Raw genomic sequence first — 25149 nt, forward strand, 5'->3', positions numbered from 1 at the left:
ATCGGACAGCTCGGGATGCAATCTGCAGAGTAAAGCTAAAACTCAGAGAAGGTGGCAAAAATCACAGGAAAGTGTTTACTCATGACACGGCGTTACAGAAAGTCATAGCGAAGCAATGGCTGTAAGGACTGAAGAGCGCACATTCAGAGCTGGTGCTTGGATATCTCCAGCAGCAAGCCACGGATGTCTGAAGAACGCCAATTTCTCAAAAACATTGGTTCCTGCAAGAATTGTCAGGGCACTAATCACCACAGTGTTCACCCTCTACCTTTCGCAATGAGGTGACCATGTCACCAACAGTAGAGTCCAACAAACTAGAGCACTACTTAAATAGGAGTAGGACAGATCAGCGTCATCTCATGGAACGCTTTTAGGGACAGCTTCCCCTCGCGAGGATGGGAAAAGCATTGGGGCTTTTTGGTCTGGAACCCTGAAAGCTCGTGACAGATCTCCTCAGGGCAGAGATCTAAGTTTTATGACGACACTTGAGGATTTATAGAGGGTCTGCATGACCTGGCAGAGTGCGTGATCTGAGAGTAGACATTTTCTGAACAACTTTGGACTGCTAAATACTTTCACAGCATATGAAGACTGGATCCTACTCTTAGCTCTTATTTTTAACATGTCTTTTCTTGATAAGAGGATGCAAATAATATTCACGCGAGCTAAACAAGACTGGAACCCATACAGAAGTATTCCCCGGTCTGATACGGCATCGCTCAGTGTGCAGAAAGTTTCTTGTGCCTCTCATCATATACACATCTTCACGTCACAATCATTGTTTGAGACTATGCTCCAGTAATACGCAATGTTTCTCTTTTAGGTTAGGCCTACCCATACACAGTTTTAAAAATCGTAGCTTGTTTTCAGGCTAATTTTCATCAACACCACTTTTTTTGAGATAAGATTCCAAGATTATTTTCAAAATTTTGTACGTATGCTGCAACCAGAATAACTATCTGTGAAAAATATATTTAACTGCTTTAATCGCTATTCCCTTACAGTGCTCGATTTCAACACCTATGAACAAGCTAAGATCAATACCCACCAGGCTCGACTAGTTTCGAGTCTAGACGATAAAAATAGGTAACAGACCGCTACCGGTTAAAGAGGATGCGCTGCGCACAGGTCAGCTCAAGGTCCCAGGTAAACATCCCGTCTGTGTCCCGGAGCCGTGTTTCACGCGCGCCTCCTCCTCGGCTCTAAACATCGGGCCGTTGCACCCTATCGATCTTCTTTAAACCTCCAGAATAATAAATTTCAAGGCAACGCAGCGCAAGCTGACTAAAGCTCTTTAATTACATCACTGCTGAAAGGAAATCATTGATCAACGGCATTATGGGAGAATCAACTGCCCCCCAAACCGGATCAAAGTCAATGAAACGGCTGAGTAGCTGCCCCATTTGGGACTCTTCCCAGATTAGTGCCCATGGACAAGCAAAAGAAACTCTGCTAACACATGCTGCTTACCACGGGTTTGAAGCTCTCCCTGGCAGGTGTCATGCTCTAAGCATGGGTTTTGATTACTCTAATTAAATATAATATTATCAACAGATCTTCATATTGATCCCTAAACCCCTCTTCTAAATAGAAAATTAAAAGCTCTGAGGGAGGGACTTCGAGGCTAACAGGTAGGTTTAATGGGTTTAATCTTACAGCAGCTTTCTCTCTGCTTTATTTCGTAAAAGTACTATTGATTTCTTACTACAGCAAACACAGAATTTTTATAATTTCCTTCATTCGAGTGACATTAGCTACTTTGCTACCAGCTAAATAATTTAAAAACCCCAAAAACCCAAAACCAAACAGCAGCACGCATCCACTTTCTTTAACTGAGACTAACAAAAATATCAAACAAGGTTAAATGAATAGCACAGCTGGGTTTTGATTTTAGACCTACTTTAATAAAAATAAACTTATCATATAAGCATGAGGAAATATTTATCTTGATATAAGTAAAAAGTGTCTTTTCATCAGCTAGTGACTAAAAATGTTTAAAGACGAATACCTGCATATACTCTCATATGCACGTTTCATGGACAGGATAAAGAAAAACGAGAAAACACCCATGACACGATAACAAAAAGGGTAAGCGTTTTCAATTTTTTAATTTTTTGTTCTAAGCTTACAGCGCAACGTGGATGTTTCCTATTAGCAGCATCAATTACGCAGGAACCAAATCATAAACGACTATGTAATCCCCCAACTTCGTCCTTTAAAAAAACCTCATTTAGCGTTATTACTTCTCTCTGGCAGGAGTCGGCAGCGCGCTAATGGGCACGCGCTGCCTCCCCGCCGCATCTCTCCTCATTCATTTCCTATTCCCTCCGGTGGTTCTCCTTCCTAATGCCCAAATGGCATCAACCTGTTGTTTAGCACATCCATGAAAAGGCAAGCCTGCTGGCTAATTTACCAAGGGATTAAAGCCCTGAAACCACTTCAATCTGTTACTCTGTCTCGGTGTAAAAGCCCTGCCCCTGACGGTCAGGTTTCCAAGCCAAAGGGGGAAAAAAAAATAATATATAAAAAAAAATCATCTCATTTTAAGAAAGAAAATTCAAAGTGGGAGACATTTAAAGTAATGCCTGCGCACGCTAAGTACATCAGGTGCAGTTGCACACGTTTGCAGCCTAAAAGCTAAAAAAAAAAATAATTGGGAAGTATTAAGTGTTGTGAGAGTACTACGAGGATTTTTGTGTTTAAATATACCAATATTGTAGTCGTTAACAAAAATCTGACACCCTGATAACATAAGACCATGTTACATTGACTGCAGCGGATATTTAAAGTTCTGCACAACTCTATTTCACCTAATTTTTCAAAAATGTTTTTATTCATCTGTGAACAGGTTGGGCTTGAATTCCACGCTCGGGACAAAGGGCGAGGGCTGCACCGCTATTCCTCCGGCTCCCTCGCTGCAGCCCCGGTCCCTAAGGACATTACGATTGTAAACTGCTACGCCGGACACCCACAGGATTGCGAAACTAATAAAATTAATAGTATTTGTCAAGCTTCGTAGGAGCGGGGCTGCCGGCGAGGGAAGACGCTGTCCGGATGTCTGTAAAACCAGCTCCCGGGCTTGCTGACGGTGCACCCAAACAAACATCTGAGGGCAGGATCCGGCCCACACCGACTAAAAGTCTTTTCCACTTTCTTCCTCTACCCTCACAAGTTTAATAAACAACAAAGCCATCATATCTGTAACGCTTTAAAAAGCAAGCACAGTGATTCATAACTATTTCATAATTAAAATTTTATGGCAAATAGATACAGCCATCAGTCATCCAGTCTGGGAAGTCCAAAAAAAACACCAAACCACTGATATTTCAATTTATAAGCCCACGCAGTATTGTATGAGCTACGCTATGAAAAAACACTTTTCAAGGGAGTTATTGAACTGGGGAAAGCAAAAGTTGTTTTGTTGTTTTGGTTTTTTAAATCAAATCCAGTGCAGATTATGAACTTGTTTGCACATTGCAGCAGCTCCATACAGTGACTGATGTTTAAAGAGGAAAAGAAATATTATCCTCTTTCTTCTTGCAGTGCTATACCAATAACGTTAGGTAGTAGCCCCGGTACTTCCCAATGCCAAGAACACAGATTTTCTGGAATTACAAAATGCCAGGAAAAAAAAATGCCTGGCAGTGCCAGGGGTTTCCCAGACAATGAAAGCCTGCAAATTGGTGTTTGTAAGATATGCGTATTCAGAAATGTTTAACATAAGAGCACGATACTCTGGATCCCATTTCAATAAATGTTATTATAGTGACAACATGGAATTCTCTGACTGGCAATGGAAATGGTGAAACCGGGGGTGTAGTATATACACACACATTTGCGCTGAGCATCTGGGTTCTCAGGGGCTGCAGAATCCATCACTGACACAGACTTAGAAAGAAATACTGTTCCAAACATGAATCGGGATGGTTTTCCCTATTTAATATACACAACCAGCTCATTTTAGTTAGCATGTAGGTAAGGGTTTGCAAACCAGTTTTACAAGTACACATTTCCCTCGCTTTGCGGGATCTGTAAAACCTGCTCTTTTCGTATAATCCTTCTTCTTCTGACTTTATTTAGTAGGACATTATTTGTTTAGAAATATCATAAACCTAAATATTTTAAATAACCGAATGTGTTCTAGCACATGTTCTTAAGAGGACTTTTTTCTTAATCTCATAAATATTGCACATCACCTGGGAAACAGGCTCCTGTTGGAACACACCCAGCTACCAAACTGGTTTTGTTCTACAAAATGTTCTGGTTTGGGACACAGTGCATGCTACACGGCTTTCCAAGAAATACCTATTTTTAAGATATAGGCTGACATCACATTCCACATGTTTCTGCACGTACCCTGGTGCCAGATGGTAGTAATCCTCTGTAAGAATATTTAGGATTCCCCAAACTCTTTGCGACCAGAATACTGGCTGTCAACATTTGAGATTATTATCCACTTCTAAGATGAAAAAATATCTTGTGCCTTGGATGGAAAGGTTGGCATAAGTTTTCCAGTGAAAATTTCTACTTGGAAAGAGAATCAGCTTATATTTTCACATTAAAAAAAAAAAAAAAAAGGAAAAAAGAAAAAATAGAGCTAAACATTAGACTTGCTGCTTCAACAAACTATTATTACATGCTTCACCAGTCCATTAAAGAAAGTAATTTAATCAGTTTGTATTTTCTCAGTAAAATCTCATTCAGAGAAATTTTATTGCCAGCTATCTAAATAGTAAATACTTATTATCCTCTCAAAATGAGTTTTTGCTTGCCAAGGGCAAACCCATTGCTGTTATTGTAGTGCTCTGTCAGAGAAACAAGAAGTTAAAAAGGTTATAAAGATACCATTAACGTCATGGGACTGTCTTGTCAGGACTCAAAAGTGCTTAGTAATTGAGGGTTTTATTCAAAGTGTATTAGCACCCACATAAACGGCACAGCTAATACGATGCTTTAGGCTTTATTTTGTTGCAGCCCTGCATAATCACCTACAAACAGCTGAATACCGTAAATTTATCTGCTGAAGAGCACAGCTCATTTTATCATCTGTTTCTAGGCTGGGTCTTTGAATAAAATGTCAATAACGTACAGCTTAAAGGCACAGACGAGGTGCAGCCAGCCAGGGCCACCAAGCAAGCTCTAATGACAGCTAATTGGTGCCGGCACCGCGTCCTCTGCGCGGAAACACGGCGCAGGGAAAGGGCACCGCGGCGGCTTCGGTCAGAAAAGTCCAGTGCTTGCCACTAAAACCGCTAGGAATAAGTTTGTTCAATAAGCTTTTAAAAAGTCTATCTGTACAGAAACCTGGAAACGGTACAGCCCCAAAGAGAATATTCCTTAATTATCTCGATTTGTTGCCGGAGTGCGGCAGAGCCGCTGCAGTAGCGTACGCGGGCAGCCCCGGTCGGTCCGGCTGCAGCTCGCTCCGTCACTTGACCTAAGGAGTTTTCCATCCCCTGAATTCAAATTTTGGTGGCAAACTTGATTATAATTTCCCTCGAACAAACACTTGACAAAGGCAGCAATAATAGAAGTAAATAAAAATCTCTCCCCTCTGCACTTTGGTTGGTCCACAAATAACTCTACAAACTGTAGTAACTCTGGCCCTCACCCTGGGTAAATCTCCTGCTCTCGATGTACATCGACGTGAACGCGTGAAGAGTCACGTTTCTGGACTAGGTTGCAACAAGGTCCATGATCGGGTTTTCAGAACGCCTGTTAATGACTACAGGCATTTTATAAAATACATTTATTTAATCCATACATTACTACTCCCTGGGTAGAAGTGCTGGACTGGAACGTGGACACCAACGTTTCCACTCAACATCAAACACCTGGGCAAGGTATTTTAAATTGAGACGTCATTAAGTACTAAAGGTACTGCCAACGCAAAGGAGCACGGGCTATTCTCAAATTCCTATTTACAGCTAAAGGCAAAAAATACATTCCCTTACCGAAACACTTGCCAACATCACTGCTGAACTCTGAGTCATCAATCAGCGGTTTACTAGGCGACGTCGTGCAGTTCCAAGCATCCTTCGTAACAATCTCAATTCTTTCACTGAAGCCTCGAGATTTCCTTTGCCAGGCATACAACACGGGAAGACAGACAACTGATTTTCAGATTACCTTCGAGAGCGACGGACGCTACACCATCAGCTTCAGCAGGTCTGACACGACTGGTTTTGAAACCTTCTTGATAGATTTTGATAAAGGCAGGAGCTTCAGAGAAGTGGGCAGGAAAAGAAGGAAGACGCGTAAAATGGAAGTGCCGCAGGTTTCCCTACACAGTGAGTAAATAATGATTCTGGTGAAATTTATGTTTCATTGAAAATAATTTGACCACTGCCCACAGGGAATAATTGCACTTCTATAACATAGCCCAGGATGAAGAACCCACTGTGTCACAGGATGATGACAGCATGACATCCGATTAGGATTATTTCACTATTAGAACCTGTTCGTTGCAACTTCACTGAACTGACTCTTTGGGCTAAAATTTTACATGCTTAGGTGTGCTTCAGTTGGTTTTTCTGGGTTTTGTTTTCTTTACTTTGCTGTGAGGAGGGAGGTAAGTTATCTACGCATAACTGTTTCTGAAGACAGAGACAAGGACAGATGTTGGGATCTTCTCTTTAAGCAGCTCTACAGCCCCCCGCAGTTGCAGCAGCACCTGGGATGCAACACATTCCCATGAAATTATGCCCAAATTTGCTCAAGCTGTTAAGCCTATGAAAATGAGATTGCTGGGGACGTATGCAAACCACCGTAGCTAAATTCCCTCAGATTTCTCCTCTGAGGGGGCTTAAGCCCAGAATTGAAAAAAAGCAGCTGAACTTTCTGTATGGTTTAATCAACCCGGGCCAGGCTGGGCACAATCTCCCTTTAACGGAACTTGTAGCTGCCTGGTACCGTTTCACTCTTCCGCAGCTAATTTCCTTTCTCCCTTAGTTTTACCCACTCTTCAGACCAGAAAATCCAGAAACCAAGTGGTACTGCAAGTTAGGAACATACGGGAGCCAAACCCAGAGCTGCAGATGGGTACCATCGATGAGAGCGAGAAGAGCAGAAACAATTTCCAGGATGAAATTCTGCTGCGTATTTCCAAAAAGCAACCGCTCATATTTCATATTGACACACTAATTAATAGAAACACTGCTAAGAATACTATTTATAGCGCTGCATTTCCATTGAAATAAGCTACTAGGCATAGGTTCAACTACTATCAGTTTGCAGCGCAAGTTCTTTCTATTAAAAACCTTGATAACACAAGCAAATATAGACATCGCTGCCTTCCCCCTCCGCTTCAGCGCTGTATAAATACACAGCAACATAACTGACACTTTATTTAATCTCCACCGACTGTAGTTAACGACCCTCAGCCTGAACACAGCTCCAGTCCTATGGAGCTCCGCACTCAGCTGCTCTGCTCAGAGCCAGTTCGGGGTTTCAAGGACTTGTTTTTCACAATGTAAATGTGAATAACCCTTGTTTCATAAAGAACTGAGACATCCACGATGGAGCCTTCCTGTTCTCTTGCCTTGAGTTGATAGCAACGGAATCGCAATTTCATCTTGCTCAAAGAGGCTCACCATTATAAAATCATTAACATTTTTCAGAGAAGACTCTCCGAGGGTTTAAGATCAACAGCACAAAATGCTCAAAACCTCTAAGACAATAGTCTGATTAAATTGTTTCACTGGGTATTTTAACAACATAAAGGGATACATGATGGCTTAAACAAAGAAGCCTGCCCAGAAATCTTAAATAATAAATTACCCTGTAGCCATAGAGAAAAGCAATAGAAAGGGAATTAAAGGGAGGATCTGACAAAAGCATACAATTTGATCGTTTGTGTTAGCTGTGTTTTGAAATACTTTTTTTTTTCCTTCCTCCTACGGTAATCAATACAAGTGATATGGCAAAGGACACAAGTTTTCATTACTCTTGCCATTTACTAAAGACACCATTTTGCCCTTTCCCACCTATCGCAGTGCAATTCTTTAATAAGCTTGTGGCAACGTGGCTGAAAGCATCGTCTGCACATTTAATTCAGTATGGACTTTCCTTGCTTTTGCATATTGATTCGCATTTGGAAGAGTGTTAAATCAAAGTCTAGCTTTTCTTTAAGTCTAGAGAAATACATATGTGTGCGTGTATATACCCATGTATATGGGGTTTATATCTGCCAATACACTGTTCAAGTAAATAAAACCCGTCTCTACCATTTTATTATTAGGCTGTAGCTGTTCTGAAAAAGCATCCAGGGCAATGTTTTAACTCACGTCTCAGTCTCCCTCTTTAACACTCTGGTTTAGGATCAAAAGAAGATTGTCGGTACTTGTTCAACTAAACACTAGACAAGGAATTAGGAGTTTTAAATGCTACAGGCAAATATAGCTCTAGGCAGTTAGTGGAAGTTTATTTGTCGCATATTTGGGAGATTTTTTGGAAGAAACTCCCTGAATGCACTCCTCAATGGTTAACATGCCAAGCTCTCGGAGTAAACCATGCGAGGCTTCTGGCTAGCAGGTACTTTTTTCAAAGGGAAAACAGGAATTTTTCTTTAGATAAAATTATCGATCCATATAATAAACTACTTGAGGTAGCTGAGAGACTGGAGCTGTAGTCAGTCTTTGAAAGAATTCTTTCTGAGTTAAGTAGGATGCTGTTAGAGGGCAAAAGTGTGTTTCATTGCCAGGACAGACAATATCCTACCGGAGAGGGAACACAGGAACCCTCCCACCCCGTCTGAGTTTATTGTGGTTCTGACTCCCACTATCAGCGTGGCACGACCAGGCATGTTACCGCTTACTTTGGCATGTAGGGACGGCAATGCCACTTGTCTAAAGAAAGACACATATTATTTCTTCTGCAAAAAACCCCTTTATGCCCATTTTTTCTTTCTCTGCACGCCTGTGATGCACTTTTATCCTCTTCTCCAAGTATATTTGCATGCTTTTCCGTTTCAAATCAAAAAGGTAAATAAGTTCTGATATCTACAGGTAGCAGGATCCAATAAAGGCAAGTAGTGTTAGCTGTGAACTGTGAAGATCAGAGAGCATGACTTCCACCCTATGGCCAAAAAAGCAGCAATATAGAACCGTGGCCTGGAAACACAGAAATGAAACATCAGGCGAAGTCACTGGTTGTACTGCGAATACCCAAACGATCCAGAAAGAGCATTACCATTTAAAATAGACATACCACATGTATGCTTTTTACATTTCGGAAAAAAAGAAACAATTTTGTCTCCAAAGACTGCATTTTCACTATGCCATATTTTTTCCAAAATCAAGTTTCTCAAAATGCTGAGAAAGCATGGATTAAGATATCTGTTTTCCAAGAAATGAAGGGGATACTTGATCTACCATTTTGTACAGAGCCTATATTAATTACAATTTAAAGTGCAAATTAAAAAAAGAAAATAATTTTAGCTATCCAAAACTGAAAAAAAAGATCTCAAAAGAATAGTATTTATAGTATTTTAAAAGATAAAGCCATCTTATTATTAGAGAAGTTTATGTTAAAGTCCGCTTTTCAAGACCATTCTTACAGGCAGAAAATACTGTCATATAAAATCCTGCCAAAATAACCAAGCACCCATTTCCCCTTCCATTTTTTTAAACAGAGATATTAAAATTTCATAACACAAGGAAGTATGAACAATACAAAAGAAAAAATAATTCTTATGTTCATAAAAATTCTTACTGGTAGTCTCATAAGTGTGAGAATTTCTTGGAAGTCAGACAGAAGTTCCTATTAAATGATAGGCAGTCATCCTTCTAAAAAGCCCAACAAAACTGCATCCCTGGGGGAAAAAATAAAATAAAAATCTTTGCAAGACATCCACTACTATATTTTAAGATTTATTCAGTCGACACCTCATAATCATCTCTAAATCTAATGGGACACAAATGCATTTCATCACAAATGAAAATCTTCAGCGCCTGCTAAAATGAGAATCAAAAAATTATTACAATCTAGTAGTTTGGCTTGCAGCATGCATTAATCAGAAATCATAATAAATCCACATGCTTCTTCAGACAGCACATTAGTCAAACAGTTTTGTATGATAACGACATTGACTAATGGGCTCAGAGTTAGAAGGGTCAATCATAAACTCATCAAATGCTTCATTTAATTTCTTAATTTGGACAAACACAATTTGTTTATGGGAAAGATATCAGGTGTTCTTGAATGAGTAATGGCTATGAAACCAAACTCCATTAATCAGCTCTTGATTACAAATGACTCCGAGATTGTTTGTTCTAATTTCATTCATTTGGATCAACAAAGAAAACATGAGCAAACGAAACCGCTTGGACAAAATGGCACACTTAGTTCTCCATATTTAATAAAGTTGTGATAAATATTCTTTCAATAAATGTAAAACAAGAATTTTATTACCCACATTAAATATTATTCTTGGTCCAAGTGAAAAAACTAATACATATGATTTACAAGAAGATCATGTAGGCGTGAAACAAGATCTTCAGGTGCTGGACAACTGTACTCCGAATTCGGAGGAACGTGCTTGTACTACAGCTTTTCCTGAAAGGACGAACGTGGAAAGCACAAAAATGGCAGGTTTTGATTTCCACTGCCCGCAAAATATTTCAAGAAAATGATGCAAATTAACATTTTCAACAAGTAGGCAAAGGAGCTTAGCAGAATTGATGGTGAACTACGTGGAAAAAAAGGCCCTTGGAGCTGCATACACCAAGATGCACAAATTCCTGCTGTTATTTTCCAGGCCTTCAGATTTGGAAAGCCACTCTGTATTTCTGCCATTCGCATTCCAGAACAACGCTGCACTCCGTTACTGTGCAGAAGAACAAAGGAAGCTTTCCAAAGTTTGCTTGCGAGAATTGGCGGAGCCGTCACCAACACCATTACGGACACCGCGTCCCGTTTGAACCCACCTCAGCCACGCACGTAGTGACCAGATCCCACCTCGCTTCTCCTGCCGAACCCCACCGGGGCGAGCCAGCTCCAGCTTGCTGCTTCAGCTGCCTCCTGTTCCCAAGCTGTCGCACGACCGACCCCCAGCTTGGACCACAGCGTGCAGACCCTCGCGAGCACGCAAACTTCCCAGTGCCGCTCCTAACTGTACCTTACAGCCACCTAGGAGCGGTACGAGGGGAAGATTTCCTCCGATGACCTTCTTGCGGTGAGACACAAATTCCAACAACCGAAAGACCATCTCTCGGTGGAGATGCCTCCGCGTTCCTCTGCTCCATGACAGAATGGGCTGCACTGTACAGCATCAGTGATAACTCCAGCGGTATCTGGCTCTTAAACTTACAGTATCTTGTGCAGTAGCACTGACAAACAGAAATATTCATCTTTGATTGAAAGTCCACCTTTTTTCTGTGAGTATATACTTAAATATGATAATGAAAGTTAATTCTGAACCTGCAGTTCAGGTACCTTTGCTTCGGCATGTAACAATGTGTATTTCTGGACAACCCTGAAGCTCTCTCCCAGCTGAAAAACAAAGGCAGATAGGGCACTAATTACAACTTCTAATCTCAGTCTGGAGCTAAGGAGGAAATGAGGATGACATGGTCACACATGAGACCAAGTTCTGGGACACGGGCTTCATTCCTGCTCCCTTACAGACTACCTGTGACTGTTGGTAAGCCGTTGAAACTCCCTGAAACTGTTGCTCTACCTCAAAAGGGCACTGTGATCTCAAATCCACTGATAGGGAGTATTTATCTATTAAGTCACAGGTGCCTTGGAGATGCCTACCAGCTGGAGTATGAGCAAGGCCTCCTGTAATTAACTCCATGCTCAAAAACTTGCAGGATGCACCGTCGTGACACTGAGAAGGAGCAAGGACCTTGTATTTCTTCCCCACTTATCTCTCCCTTCAGCAAGCTGAGTGAGACATTCTGGCAGACTTCACATCTGGAAATTAGACGGAGAAGCCCAAAACATTTAAACACACAATTCGTGCCCACCAGCCAGAGCTGCTGAGCAGACCGAGCACTCTAAAGCCCTCTTCTGGGCATTCATGCTATAAAATCCAGCCAAACGCTCTCCAGTTTCACTTGTAGAAAATCTAAACGGAAAGGCGGTAAACATCCAAAGATTTACAGGGTGTACTCTCATAACATATCCTAGGGACACACACTCTGGCTAATGCTTTAACCACCGCAGACCAAAGCGGGCACCTACATGGAGAAGGTGGCACGACACATCGGGTAAAGTAAGAGAAATAAATATTTTGCTATCACTATTAAGACATAACATTTCCCAAAAGGCAAGCTTAAACGGAAACCAGCCACACAACCACATATGGTTTCTGCAGCCAAAACAGTGCATAATTAAATTACTGGGCAAAGTTGCTAAATACGAATTGATATAAAACTTAAGCTAACTGAAAAATTGTCTTTGACTTAAGATCAATAGCAGGACTGAAAGATTCATCTGCACATAATTAGTACACATATTTGCATCAAAATCATGTATACCATATGCTACAATATTACTGAAACCCCATTAGTTATAATGTAAGCCTGAGATACTTTTGTTTCTTGGTAGCACAAAAAACAGGTCTCAGATAAAAATCTAACAAAAAAATAGCAATTCTAAAAGCTTTAGGATATTTCTAAAGGCAATAAATGCTCATTAACTAATAAAGTTACTGTAAAATCTACTGGTAGGCTCTGTCTTACATTATGGCATCCCTACATTAGCAACTACTCATTGGCTTCTTAAACTAGGAAAAAAACCCACATTCTACAAAAACGGTTCAAAGCTTTATATTTTCTTAAATCTCTTGTAAGAGCCTAAAAGAGGTTCATGAAGTGAATGGCTTTTAGATACCAACATACAGTGGTATTATAAATTGCAAAAATGAATTACTTTGTTTCAAACACACTTTATTCTCTACCCAAAGTTGTTTAATTAAAATTCCATATTTTTTCAGCAATCATGAAAATGAAGTTGAATTAATTATTGAAGTAATTATTGATTAATCAAGTGTTTACTTTGCTCACCAATGACACAAAACAGCTGCACTTCAAAATCACATACTCTGTAAGGACAAGACCATTAATATGTTAAAAAAATAATTAGTTGGAGTAATGACTCTTCACATACTTGTTGCTTTGCATGCAGAAAGTATTATTTTTTTAGTACTCTAAGGGAGAGAATAAATAGATACTCAGAAGACTTTTGGAGTGCCTTAAGCACCTGATGCCCTCTCTTCAAAATCTGGATGCAACAGAAATCAAGGTTCTTGTCTGCCTACTACAGATTGGATTTAAGATGTTGTTAATGAACACTTCCAAGCAATAATTTGTGACAGTAACAACAGGATAACACTTCTTTTGTTGAACGACGTCAAAGAAATTCCGTGGTATCACCTATTTTCCAGGTTAAAAAAAAATAAAAAAATTCACTGTACAGCAAATTGTTGAAAACACACATTCACTGTAGAAGAATAAAATGCCCTATGAGCTTCGTGTGTTGTTCTTCCTGAAGTTTCTGCTTGATCTTCTTGCAGAGGAATAATTCTGAAGGACTTCAGGTTCACTTTTGGGGTTAATGGAGTGACACAAAGGAAGCAAAACAGGTAATGAAATCCACAGACGTGGTTTCTCCCATTTCTCTCCAATAACGAACCGAGAGAAGTGGGGGGCACATTCAGACCACCTACCAAAGCCTCTGCTAGTTGGGTCTAAGCATTTGGGAAGACAAACCCAGACATTAGGCTGATGAAGACAAGGCGGGTTTGGTACTTTGGGTACCAATAAACAGCACGTTCAGGCTCTCTCGCAGGGCAGAGGGAGAAAATATCACCCAGGTCAGACACAGCTGGAGAAAAGCAGCACCCTGTTGTTACTCTGTCATTCGAGAATAGCCAGAGAAGTAGCAGTCCAAGAAACTTGATCGTTATCTCTTTGCATCCTGGTTGGCACGCACGAAAGGATCACCACGTCTGTTTGCGTGTCAATTCGAAAGGCTGCAGACGGGGGGGGAATCTCTCTCCTTGCCTTCCTTTTTTGCAGTTCACAAATGCAAGACAACTGTCTCATACATTTATGAATTTCCTGTACTAACCAATGACGAAAACCCTCTCTGTTTAGTACAAAACAAATTTAACCAAACTGTTAGTCACTACTGCCAGCCCAAAACTCCATCAGTGCCAAACACGACGTCTGTGCCTGCGGTTGGCCATCCCCGTACCAGCCAACTCTTAATGTTGTCTAACATTTGCAAATAAGGAGATAATGGTCTTCAGATTTGAAGACACCTGCTATGGAGGGTATACTATGCTAGCAATGTCTCACATGTATGTTTTCAGGACAATTGTCCTCTCCTTCCCCCACCCACCTTCCTCTTCATTTCGCTCTCACGTTCTCAGACTCATTCCCAAGTTTTCTGTGTCACTTGCTCACGTGAAGAACACAGGGACGCAATCCAGGAAAACCTGCTACTCCTGAGCAAACCTCAGCCATGACAGGAGGAGATAACATGGAGAGAGTATTACAACGACAAAGGCATTAAGGAAGAAAAACCATAAATGGCAATTTCTTGGGGCTACAAGCAATTAATGCTTGTACTTGAAACCACAGCAGCAATGGGAATGATGGTTTCTCCTCATTTATTTCTGGACACATCAAAAAATTTCTGGCCTCCTCAGGACAACCTTGCAAAGCGAGCTTCATGAATTCCAACCCAAAACGTCTTTTAATCCACTTCTTTTTTCGCTTGTTTGCTTTTAATGTTTTAACAGCTTGTCCTCAGTATAAGAGCACAATACAAATTTCATCTTCAATAACCGCTACGTGCTATTTTGTAGCTTGCAGTAAAACAAAACCCAAGGTCCTCATCCTGCACCTGAAATCCCTCTTGGAGTAAAGGAGAAGGAGGCTGTCAACTGCAAATGCTTGCTGGAAGCAGCAAAAGTGATGGGATGGGGACAAGCTATTTAAAAGATGAAGTGAGTTTTATACCTTCAAATTCTCCTTAGCTTAGGGTTCAAGAAATGCTGCACAAAACACCTTTAAAAACATTTTTAGCGCCTACATCCATGTTTGTCATATAGAGCAAAGGTAATTCAATAAGACATCTTTGCCCCCAGAAATTGAGATTTTTATATAAATAGAAGTAAAATTCAACTATCCAAAGTGTCAATAGACACTAATCAAAACAACTGTTTGAAACTGATAGAAATCCGAATTTTATATTAAATGCCCCCATAGTAATTATACGAATCTCTTTTTCAATACTGAGCAACTTTTAAGCTTGTTATAAGTTCAAATTCTTACAATTTTGGGGGAAGCATTACTTTAAAAGCCATTTTTAAATTCCCATGAAACAGGTAAAAGACTTTATACATTATTTCATCCTTTGTGCATCTATACCAACACGTTATCCATCCTTCTAAAATGGTTTGCATAATTAGAAATTCAAACTTAGGCCATCAAGTTTTCAGCAGAAAGAACACAAATAGCAAAATCAAAAGGAGGAAAACCATAATCAAAATGAGAAATCCATAAACATCTTATATATCTGGCATTTAAAAATAAGCACCAATAAAAAGAAATTTTCATACTTGTTGCCACCTGCCTGTCTTACTACTTTGCATAGCTAGAAAAAAGCAACATAGAGGGCATCCTATTTAACTAAACAGTTTTTATTAAAGTAAAAGAAAAGCAAGAATCTATGAAGTAGCAAGTGATCCTATTAGTTCCACCAGACTAAAATCATACAGTCTACGTATGTGGTCCTTTCAGCCACATCTGTTATGAGCCATTTTGATACCAGAAAGTAGAGAATATTTGACTATTTATTTATCAGGCACTGAGTGCAAATTAGGATTTTTCTCCCCAGTAACATGTATTATAATGGGTAGATTTTAAAAAAATGCAGTAAGCATTATAAAACGCTTGCATTTTACAACAGCTAAGGCCAAAATACTTGTTACATTCAGTAATTTTCTTTTTAAGGAGTATGCAAAAAGTAATAAAGACGCATGGTGCAAAATTAAAGGGAGCAATCTGATAGTATAATTCAAAGATAATGAGTTAAATATCCAATATCCAGAATTGCTGCCAAACAGATCTGATAAACGTTAAATGCTTATGATCTGTATTCATCAATTTTTTCCGCATATTGCTAATGTCGCATTAGCGTCTCAGTTCTGAAGCTTCCTTTAAATAAACTGTCAAGAATTCTTTGCACAAAAATGCTCTATTCTTGAATGCTCTTTCAGTGATAGATTGAAATGCAGATTCCAAAAATAGATCAGTCACTTATCTCAACTCTAGACCTTTGAAAATCCAGATCAATTGCCTTTTGTCATCATCTTTATACGGAGAGTAAGACACTTCTGCTTACCACCGTAGAAAAATTTTCAGGCTACTTTGGTAAAGGCAGCCAGATTGATAGTTTGAAATGTCCACGTGCTATTTCTCATCGATACATTTACATTTCGGAATATTCATCCATATTTTAATCTTTATGAGAAAACACGGCTGCCATGCAACAATTTACGGCACAAGTTAACCAGCTTTAAAGTTTTGAGGTTTTCTGTCGAGCTTACGGGTTTTAGCAAGGCAGGATTCGACGCAGGGCAAACTTTTTCCTTAAAATTAGCGGTACGAGCAAGCAAACGTTTAACACAAAACCCCAGCTCAAATCTTCTGTGCTTCTCCATCTCTCGGTAATGAAGTCTGGGAAAGAAATCACAGACACCCAAGTGGTTTGGCAACTGTAAGTGACAGAAGCTCAGCTAAATCCTCTGTTTACACTGGGGATTAGCTGGGTAGATTGTGCGCCGCAAACTGAGCTGTCGATGGTCAAGGGAACCTGCTCCCTGTCAGCCCGTGGGGCAGCAGCACAAAGCCCGGTCCTGGTAGGAAGTGACCCATAAACGCATCCCTACGAAGGATTTATACAAAGCCAGTCTGCCTCATAGAAACTCCATATGACCATTAACTGGCCTGCAAGGCCTGCCAGGAGGCCTAATTACAGGTCTACAGAGCCCAATAACAAAAGCTGAAGAGCTTTAGCCTAGGGATGATCTGCTTTATACTGACTTGAGAGAGTCCATATAGAGTGACAAAAAGAAAGAGGTTTAGCTTTAAAATTCTCCCAAGAGACAAAGCATTGTAGCTAAGTCTGGAAGGCCCACATGCAACATACTTCAGATAGGCTTAAACATACCACCCTCTCAAAATTAACATTCAACTATTGCCTGCTTAACATCTGCTCAAACACGGCAAGTTGCTCTGATATTGTTAGAGGATGCTAAAAAGGCTTTCTTGTATCTCAATATTAAGAAGGGTAAGTAAATAAAGTCACGCAAATACAAATTTATACCTGAGATCAACAACCTCTACCGAATGACAGTTTTTATAAATCAAAAATCAGTTGCCTTAAAAATTTAAGCGGAGTGCTTCAGTATCTGCAACTATTACCCTGCTTAATGAGTGCAAAGATACTCACATTAATCTACACCAACAAAGAAAAAAAATATTTAACAAAGCACAAAGTCAGCATGAATGAAGGACTTGGAGACAAAACTTCTTGACAGCACTATATTACCTGAACACAAAAATGGCCTCTTCCCCTCACAAATACAGGTGAATATTTTTTTATTTTAACAGCTCTCCCACGACAAGAGACCAGAAGTCGCAATTCCCATCCCCAAAACACACCAGAAAAAAAGAAAAAAAATCCAATTAAAAAGAGTCTGGTTTACTATTTGCTATCTTTTGTCTTTCAGAGAAATCAATTTTTATTTCCTACATTAATATCTAAGGTAGATTTTCCCAAGATACTAAATACCTACAGTTCCTGCTGAGGCTGATCAGTTGGCCACTGGACCTACCTTCCCTCAAATCAACCAGCTCTGGTGATGAAGAAAGTGGTGAAGAGCAAAGGGCACACAACAATGTATAATTAGCTTTTTTAAACTATGGCCATTGGACTAGAACAGGACTCGGAAAAGTTGGCATACTGAAAGCACTTTCAAACCTATATTCCGTAAATCCATAACGTTATTAGAGTATTTCAATATTCCACTTTCTCTTGCTTATAAAGCCACAGGGATAAAGCCACATAATTTCCATGTCAATAGGCTGACGTGAAGCACAAAAAAAAAAAAAAAAAGATACACACAAACGTCTTCAGCTTGAGAAGACAACTCTAACATGTAAGTATTTCACTGAAACACCAGAAGAGGACTAAAGCAAAGACTTTCTAAACCTTTTTGTACCTAAATGCTTTTGGAAATCACCCCTGATGAAGTGCCTCTTGTCTGTAGCTAATGCCATCCTTTGCAGTACTTGGCATGAAAGCAGGGTTAGCTGTTTTCATAGAATCATAGAATGGTTTGGGTTGGAAGGGACCTTAAAGCCCATCTAGTTCCAACCCCCTGCCATGGGCAGGGACACCCTCCACTAGCCCAGGTTGCCCAAAGCCCCATCCAACCTGGCCTTGAACACTGCCAGGGAGCCAGGGGCAGCCACAGCTTCTCTGGGCACCCTGTGCCAGGGCCTCAGCACTCTAACAGTAAAGAATTTCTTTCTAACATCTAATCTAAATCGACCCTCCTTCAGCTTGAACCCACTTAAACTTTGCTGCCTAGTGCCCATGAACAGGGTGCCACCAGCTTTCGGGCTGACATTTCCTATGCTTGGAGAAAGGTTGGGAATTTCTGCTTTTACATTTGAACAAATTACCCTCAGATATTCTGCTCTCTGATAAAGCACCAGCCCAAACGCCTTCTCTTAAAAAATCCGCGTGTATAGCGCACACAAATACATTTGTTCCTGTGCCCGGTTTGAAGAAAGCACCTGAACTTAAGCCCTGAAATCAGACGGTTTTCCCTCAATTCTATTTAAATTCCAGGTCCTGAGAGAAGTTTCAAATGAAGCAGTTATTGATGACAAGGAATTGCTCCTGGCGAAGCTCAGGCAGCGTGACTCCGCACTCACGCGCCGGCAGCGTAGATGGGGCAGGATTCCCGGCAGAGTGCACTTAACCTGCCACCATTCCTTACCCAGGTTTAATTAGCCAATATAAGTCATTAAAGGTACATTCTAATACCATTTCCAGCACAGACAAATGTGATGAAAATCAACTTCTCCAGTTCAGCAGGGACACGTTGCAAAGTTGTATCATTACTTGCAGGCAATTTATTTTCTCAAAATGAATGTCCGATTGCACACACGTTCAATTTTTCCCTGCGTACACAACAAACTTCCCATCTCTCTTCCCATTTTCCATACAATGCTTTAACGTACGGTAGGAGCGCTGACAAAGGATACATCGGAATTTAGACCATTTGATGGGGCTAAACAAACGGGAAACTGAGATAGTAAAATAAATTAAATTTGCAGTACCATGAGGCCACGGTGAATAGCAGATTATAAACTCAAGTATCAGATAAACGTACTGCTGGAAAAGGCCACAGGCAAACTTCAAACCCCACCATCAGCTTGAATCTCAAATCATACTGCTTTTATAACAAACATTGGTATTTTATAGACAAACTAGCTTTGGTTTATGCACATTAACATTTAATATCTGTTGTCCCCTTACACATTAATTGCTGTATTGGTGTTACGTTTACCCAAAGGCATTTCCAGTATATTAAGAATCAAAAAATTTGCTAAGTAAGCAAAGTATTTTTTCTCTAGGTTAATTCTTACATAGAGTAAGATACGGAAGTATTCAGAATGAGGCGAGCAAATATATGTGAGCACAAACAATATAAGAAAATGTTAGATTGTCGTGGGAGATGGGATATTCACAGAATGGAAACGCCAACGTAATAGCAGGTCCATCAAGATGAACAACGAAGGGACCTTCCCGAAGAGGAGTGTCATTAACAACCAGTGCCATTAACAACCAGTAAACCCCCGCTTAGTGGGACTGGAGCAATTCCTCCAACGTGTAGAGCCAGACAGCCTACAAGTTAATTCACAAGTTTGGGATGCACCCTGTGTCGAGCACCACACACACAAACAGCAGCTTTGTTCATCGTTACTAAAGTACAGGTTTAAATTCACATTATATTCAATTAAATCATACAGCATCATGCTACAACAGCAACAACAATTCACCGGTTGATCGTGAACTCCTTGAAAAGCTGCTCAGTAACTGTCTAATATAGATTTCTTTTTTTTTTTTTTTTTAAACTTAAAGGTGAAAAAAGTCCTGATTTTGCAATGAGTAAACACAAAAAAAGATACTGAAACGACATTATTAACATTTGCAACACTCCTCTCACACCAATTTAATAAAAATTCAATTTAATTGACTGAATACAGGACTGGGGGAAGAAGGTGGGGGATGATCTCATAAATGCCTGAGATTACCAAGACTTAAATAAAGCCAGGAAAGAACTTTTCTATATTTTAGATGGTCAGAGAAACAAATAGATTAACTCCCTCGAGTTATTTATGACCAGCTTGCAGCTTTACTCTAAGTTTCAGACTTCACTTGTGAATATTTAAATTGAACAATGTCATAGACCTTTTGCATGTTTCTGGACATTTTTGGGAGCCAGGTTATGATGCTATACAACCCATAGATATCTCTCATTCATTTCCCAGGTGTTAAATTGAAAAATGAGGTGCGACAGATGCGAGTAGGATACACAAACTGTGCTTTTTTTAGGTCAGTGCTGTCACATCTATTTTATAATTATATGCTTCAAAGATTTATTAAAAGTTATGGGGAACAATGAATGAACAATTGAAACTATGCAACACAAAAGGCTAGACGCATTTTTGAAAAAATATCAGCAGTGTGAGAAGATGAGTATTCCTTAAAACAGAAGGTTTCCATAAGGGGGGGGGGGAAGTTATTTCTTGGAAATTGCTGTTTATAAATTAAAAATACATATATGAGAGATGAAAACTAAAGACAAATATGTATTTATTACAATGCGTACGAAATACTGAAGGCTATCCTTTTAGCGTGACAAACTGACAAAGTTTTAATGGGAAAATTAGAATAAGATATAGAAATTAATTAGGATTACAAACCTCAACACAGACTACCACTTTAGAGCATTAAATCATCATTTTAATAATCTGAAGACAAATGCAAGTACCTAAAGAACATCCAGTAATGTTATATAAAAGGATGATTATTCGTTTATAAAATGTATTATCATTACCACAACCCTACTCCAGTGTAAGGCTCTTGAGTAACGTTTTCACAATCATAGTATAACTGTATCAAAACACACGGAGCTCTTGTGAATAAGTGTTTGGAGAGTGGGTGAAGAGAAGACAAAAACCTCCGCATCGAACCCAGCGAAGAGCGGGTGTCCTGCCACGCCGTGCCACCGTGAGGACGGGACCTTTGGGAACATCCCCGTCTCTGAGCTTTAATGGGGACTTGGGTACAACATTTGCAAAAAAAGGCAGGATAAAAGGAACGATGTTCTCAACTTGGGTACAATAGGACAACAATTTCTTTAAAGTTTTAAACCTGGCATAAAACTACACGATTACTCCAATTTTTATTTAAATTAAAGCTTCCAAAATTAAAAATAGTTACCAAGATATGCATCTTGCCTTCCTTCTTACTAGTGCTAGACTAAATAGGCATGTTTCTCTCTGTAGAGAACGAGTATATAGATCAGCCTCTTGATCTGAGCCTGTTGGAAAGCTTGCTATGTATTTCTGCTACCACTTCAAATAAATATAAATATATATATATTTATGCACTAATTCAGTTCAGTGCTAGAAAATAAAGAAACAAAACCAAATTTTTGAGAGCACAGAATAAAGTCTCAGTAGCAGAAGCAGCAAGAGGACAAACACATGAAGCCTGAGTGCTGGTTCTCAACAGCAAACAAAAATTACATCTCCTTAAAGGGATTTACCAAGCGCCAATGATGACGCACACCGGTTTCATCTTAACCAGAAATTGCAGTGAGCTGTGGAGAAAGGGACTTAGCATTTGCCAAATAGAAAAGGATAAAATTTCTGTCTTGACAAGTCTCGATTTTCTGATATTATGAAAGTTAAATACATTTTTGAAGAACATAATTTTACTTATGATAGCAACACTTACCAGCTGCCTCAAGAACCAGCTGTAATCTGGCTTTGGCCTGTTCAGCAGGAGTCTGAAAAGAGAGGAATTGCAGATCTTCAGAACTGTTTGCACATTCGCCATGCAAGGTCACACGTTACCAACTACGGCACTGCCATCACCAACGGCGAGCAGCTCGGTCCTACACGCCATCCAAAGAAACTTCCAGACTGAAATGAGTACTATCCTATTTGAGTTCGAAACTATCAGAAATTTTCAGAATTGACAGAAAATACAATCCCAATTAGGTAGCGCTGTGGCACCCCAATCAACCTGAGCACCCACAGCCGTGGCCAGCTGAAGCTCCAGCTCCTTCCTCAGTTCTCCAACAGCAAATCCTCCCCAGCTCCTTGGTGACCCCGTTACACAAAAATACGTGGTTACACAAGTATGCTCAAACTCTGGTTTTAATGTGATTACTATGGCCAGCTTTTCACACTTCTTCTGTTATCTGTTTTGATTTTTTCCTCTCCTTAAGGTATTTCTTCACATCTGTTGGGTTGAGGAACATATTGTTGGCTGTGTACCCACTATGCTAATTATTCCAAGTGATGTTTTACTGTGTCCAATGTGCTTGCCATCCCTCTAATTTTGAAGCCACTCAAACATTTTCACAGTTAAATTTATACACAAACCACATTTGTCACGGAGTTCAGAAGTTGATTATTTCTGTAAACATCTGAGAAGTTTGGGAGGATTCTGCTCTGCACTGAAAACAAAACATGACGGAAATTTTTGGTGTCATTGTTGAGCTTTGAAAACTCTAGGCAGATACTGCTACTGGAACTTTTTTTTCTGATAACCAGTCTAAGTTTGCACCCTTCCAGTTTCACCCCATTAGCCATACAAATGTCAATCAAGGTAATTATACAAAGCTCTTCACGATGAATGTCCCAACTGATGATGTTCTGTAGGGCAAGAGAGTTAGCTTTTCTCAAAAGCTCTTTCAACCAATGACATCACAGATTGTATTGTGCATGATATCACGGATTACAGCACGATTGATATCATACTACTATAAAATATGATCTGCATAAAGTGGCCTTGTATTCTGAAAAATGCACTGGCATAATCTGAGAGACCTCTGAGAAAGTTTCTAGTTTGAATATCTCTAATACTGTGTGCAGAAGCACACACAATCCTCGACTAATTCAAGAGAAAATTGTTTTCTGGTTTTTAGGGGTTTATTGCTTTTTATTTATTTATTAATCCTTTGGTTTACTTTATATCTGCACCTATCAAGTGAGGCTAACTGATGGCAAAGAGCAATTCAATTTCTACTACAAGAATTTACAGATTGCTCCTTTCATTAGCATGCCATATGAAGGATGTTTTCTGGTTTTTAGGGGTTTATTTCTTTTTATTTATTTATTAATCCTTTGGTTTACTTTATATCTGCACCTATCAAGTGAGGCTAACTGATGGCAAAGAGCAATTCAATTTCTACTACAAGAATTTACAGATTGCTCCTTTCATTAGCATGCCATATGAAGGATGTTACATTAATCCACAGATTAATTCCTGAAAAAGGAAATTTAAATGAAAATCCAGATTTTAGTTGTATAGAGGTCTAATATTTTTAGGTTAGAATTTTGCTAGCTGTTTGCACAAACCCAAAATTATCAGGGAAAATTTACTATTATAACTACTATGCCAATGCTACCATTAGTGTTGACCACTAATCTCGGTGGCAGCAAGAAAAATCTTGAAATTTATTGTAAAAATATCTTCACATTTCTTCCTCTTGCAATGAACTAATTATTACAATATGTTTTGGCATATTAAATACGTCACTAGAGGAAAGAAAGGAGAGGAAGAAAAGGATCTGCTTTTCTTCCAGAACAAACTGCCCAACTTACTAAGTTTCAGAAAAGTTGTACTTGGGTTCGTGGTTTTTCCATTCCTATGACAACTTGAGATATAAAAGAAAAAAAAAATTAAATCTCCAAGGTTATTTTAGCATGGCAAGATACCACAGTCCAATTCAGCAGAGAAGGAAAAGCGCTTGGTGTAAAAAACCTGCCTGCGCTCCCATCTCCACGTTGCATCCTCCCTCCTACGGGCTGCCCGATGCACGCAGCAGCACGAGCCGACCCATTTCTAAAGAAGCCTTTTGCTGTTAGATTCGAGTGTGTCTCAAATGATATGGGATTGGTTGTGTTAAGAGATACAATCTTATATTCTTACAGCAGTTATCCAGTTAGATATTTAAAAAAAAATACTTGGATATCTCAAATGAAAGGATTTTGGCCATGGAACGGTCTGTCTAGCACTACAGACTAGAGAGATGTCTTGCTGACAGTTATCAACATATTCAAAGCTCACAGTGGCAACATCTAGCACCACCACACCACCAATAATTCCCTGAAAGAGCAGATATTAAGCCAGGGTCCGGAGGAAGGAGAAGGAAAAGCAGTGAGCAGCCGTACAAGTGACACCTCCCAGCACCAAACACAGAGATCCACCAGCGCTGACACAACTGCTCCCCCTCCTCTGAAACGCTCCACACAGCTCAAAATGCCTTTTCCCACTGCTCTCACGTAGGTATGAATGTATCTTGTCAGTATAAGACAGGCTAGACTAAAATTCTTCTTTTACTGAGCAATGTCCCATTGGAAACCGCACGGGCGGTTGCTTTGCCGGCGTCCTGCCCTGACTGCAGCCCGAGCACCAACAGACGCCCAGTTGCTTCGCAAACATCGGCATACCCTCAGGAGAACTTGCAGAGATGCCTCTCTGTTACCAATCGATATGCCCTGAACAACGAACGGATGAAGGGTTCTTAAATAACGGCTACTAGCTTGGCTCCAGAAAGAATTTGTCCAACTGGTGGATGAGGCCAACGCTCTGAGAAAATGGACAAAGATGAATTCACCTGAAAATCACAATTAGACCTCCAAACAAGCCGTTAGCAATCTGTGAAAAAGACCGACTACTGGAGGTTAGTATTGATTTAGAAGACTATTAAATGACAACATTCAGAAAGGCCCTCAGGAAACTTAAAAATGGTGAAATGATTGGTGTTGGAAACATTATCAGAGTGATGTCTAGCACAAGTTGCAAAATAAACCC

At 39.8% G+C, this 25149-nt stretch overlaps 1 protein-coding gene across 2 annotated transcripts in view; it reads right to left on the reverse strand.

The window, feature by feature from the left end:
- RSRC1 (arginine and serine rich coiled-coil 1) overlaps positions 1 to 25149 on the reverse strand; it is a 165473-nt gene that overhangs the window by 51600 nt on the left and 88724 nt on the right. For both annotated transcript variants that reach the window (XM_054835884.1, XM_054835883.1), the window contains one exon: positions 22060 to 22111. In XM_054835884.1, coding sequence (XP_054691859.1) covers positions 22060 to 22111 — 52 coding nt within the window. The remainder of the gene's footprint in view (positions 1 to 22059; positions 22112 to 25149) is intronic.

Source organism: Grus americana, chromosome 9 (assembly GCF_028858705.1).
Source record: "Grus americana isolate bGruAme1 chromosome 9, bGruAme1.mat, whole genome shotgun sequence".
In the NCBI taxonomy this organism is placed as follows: Eukaryota; Metazoa; Chordata; class Aves; order Gruiformes; family Gruidae; genus Grus; species Grus americana.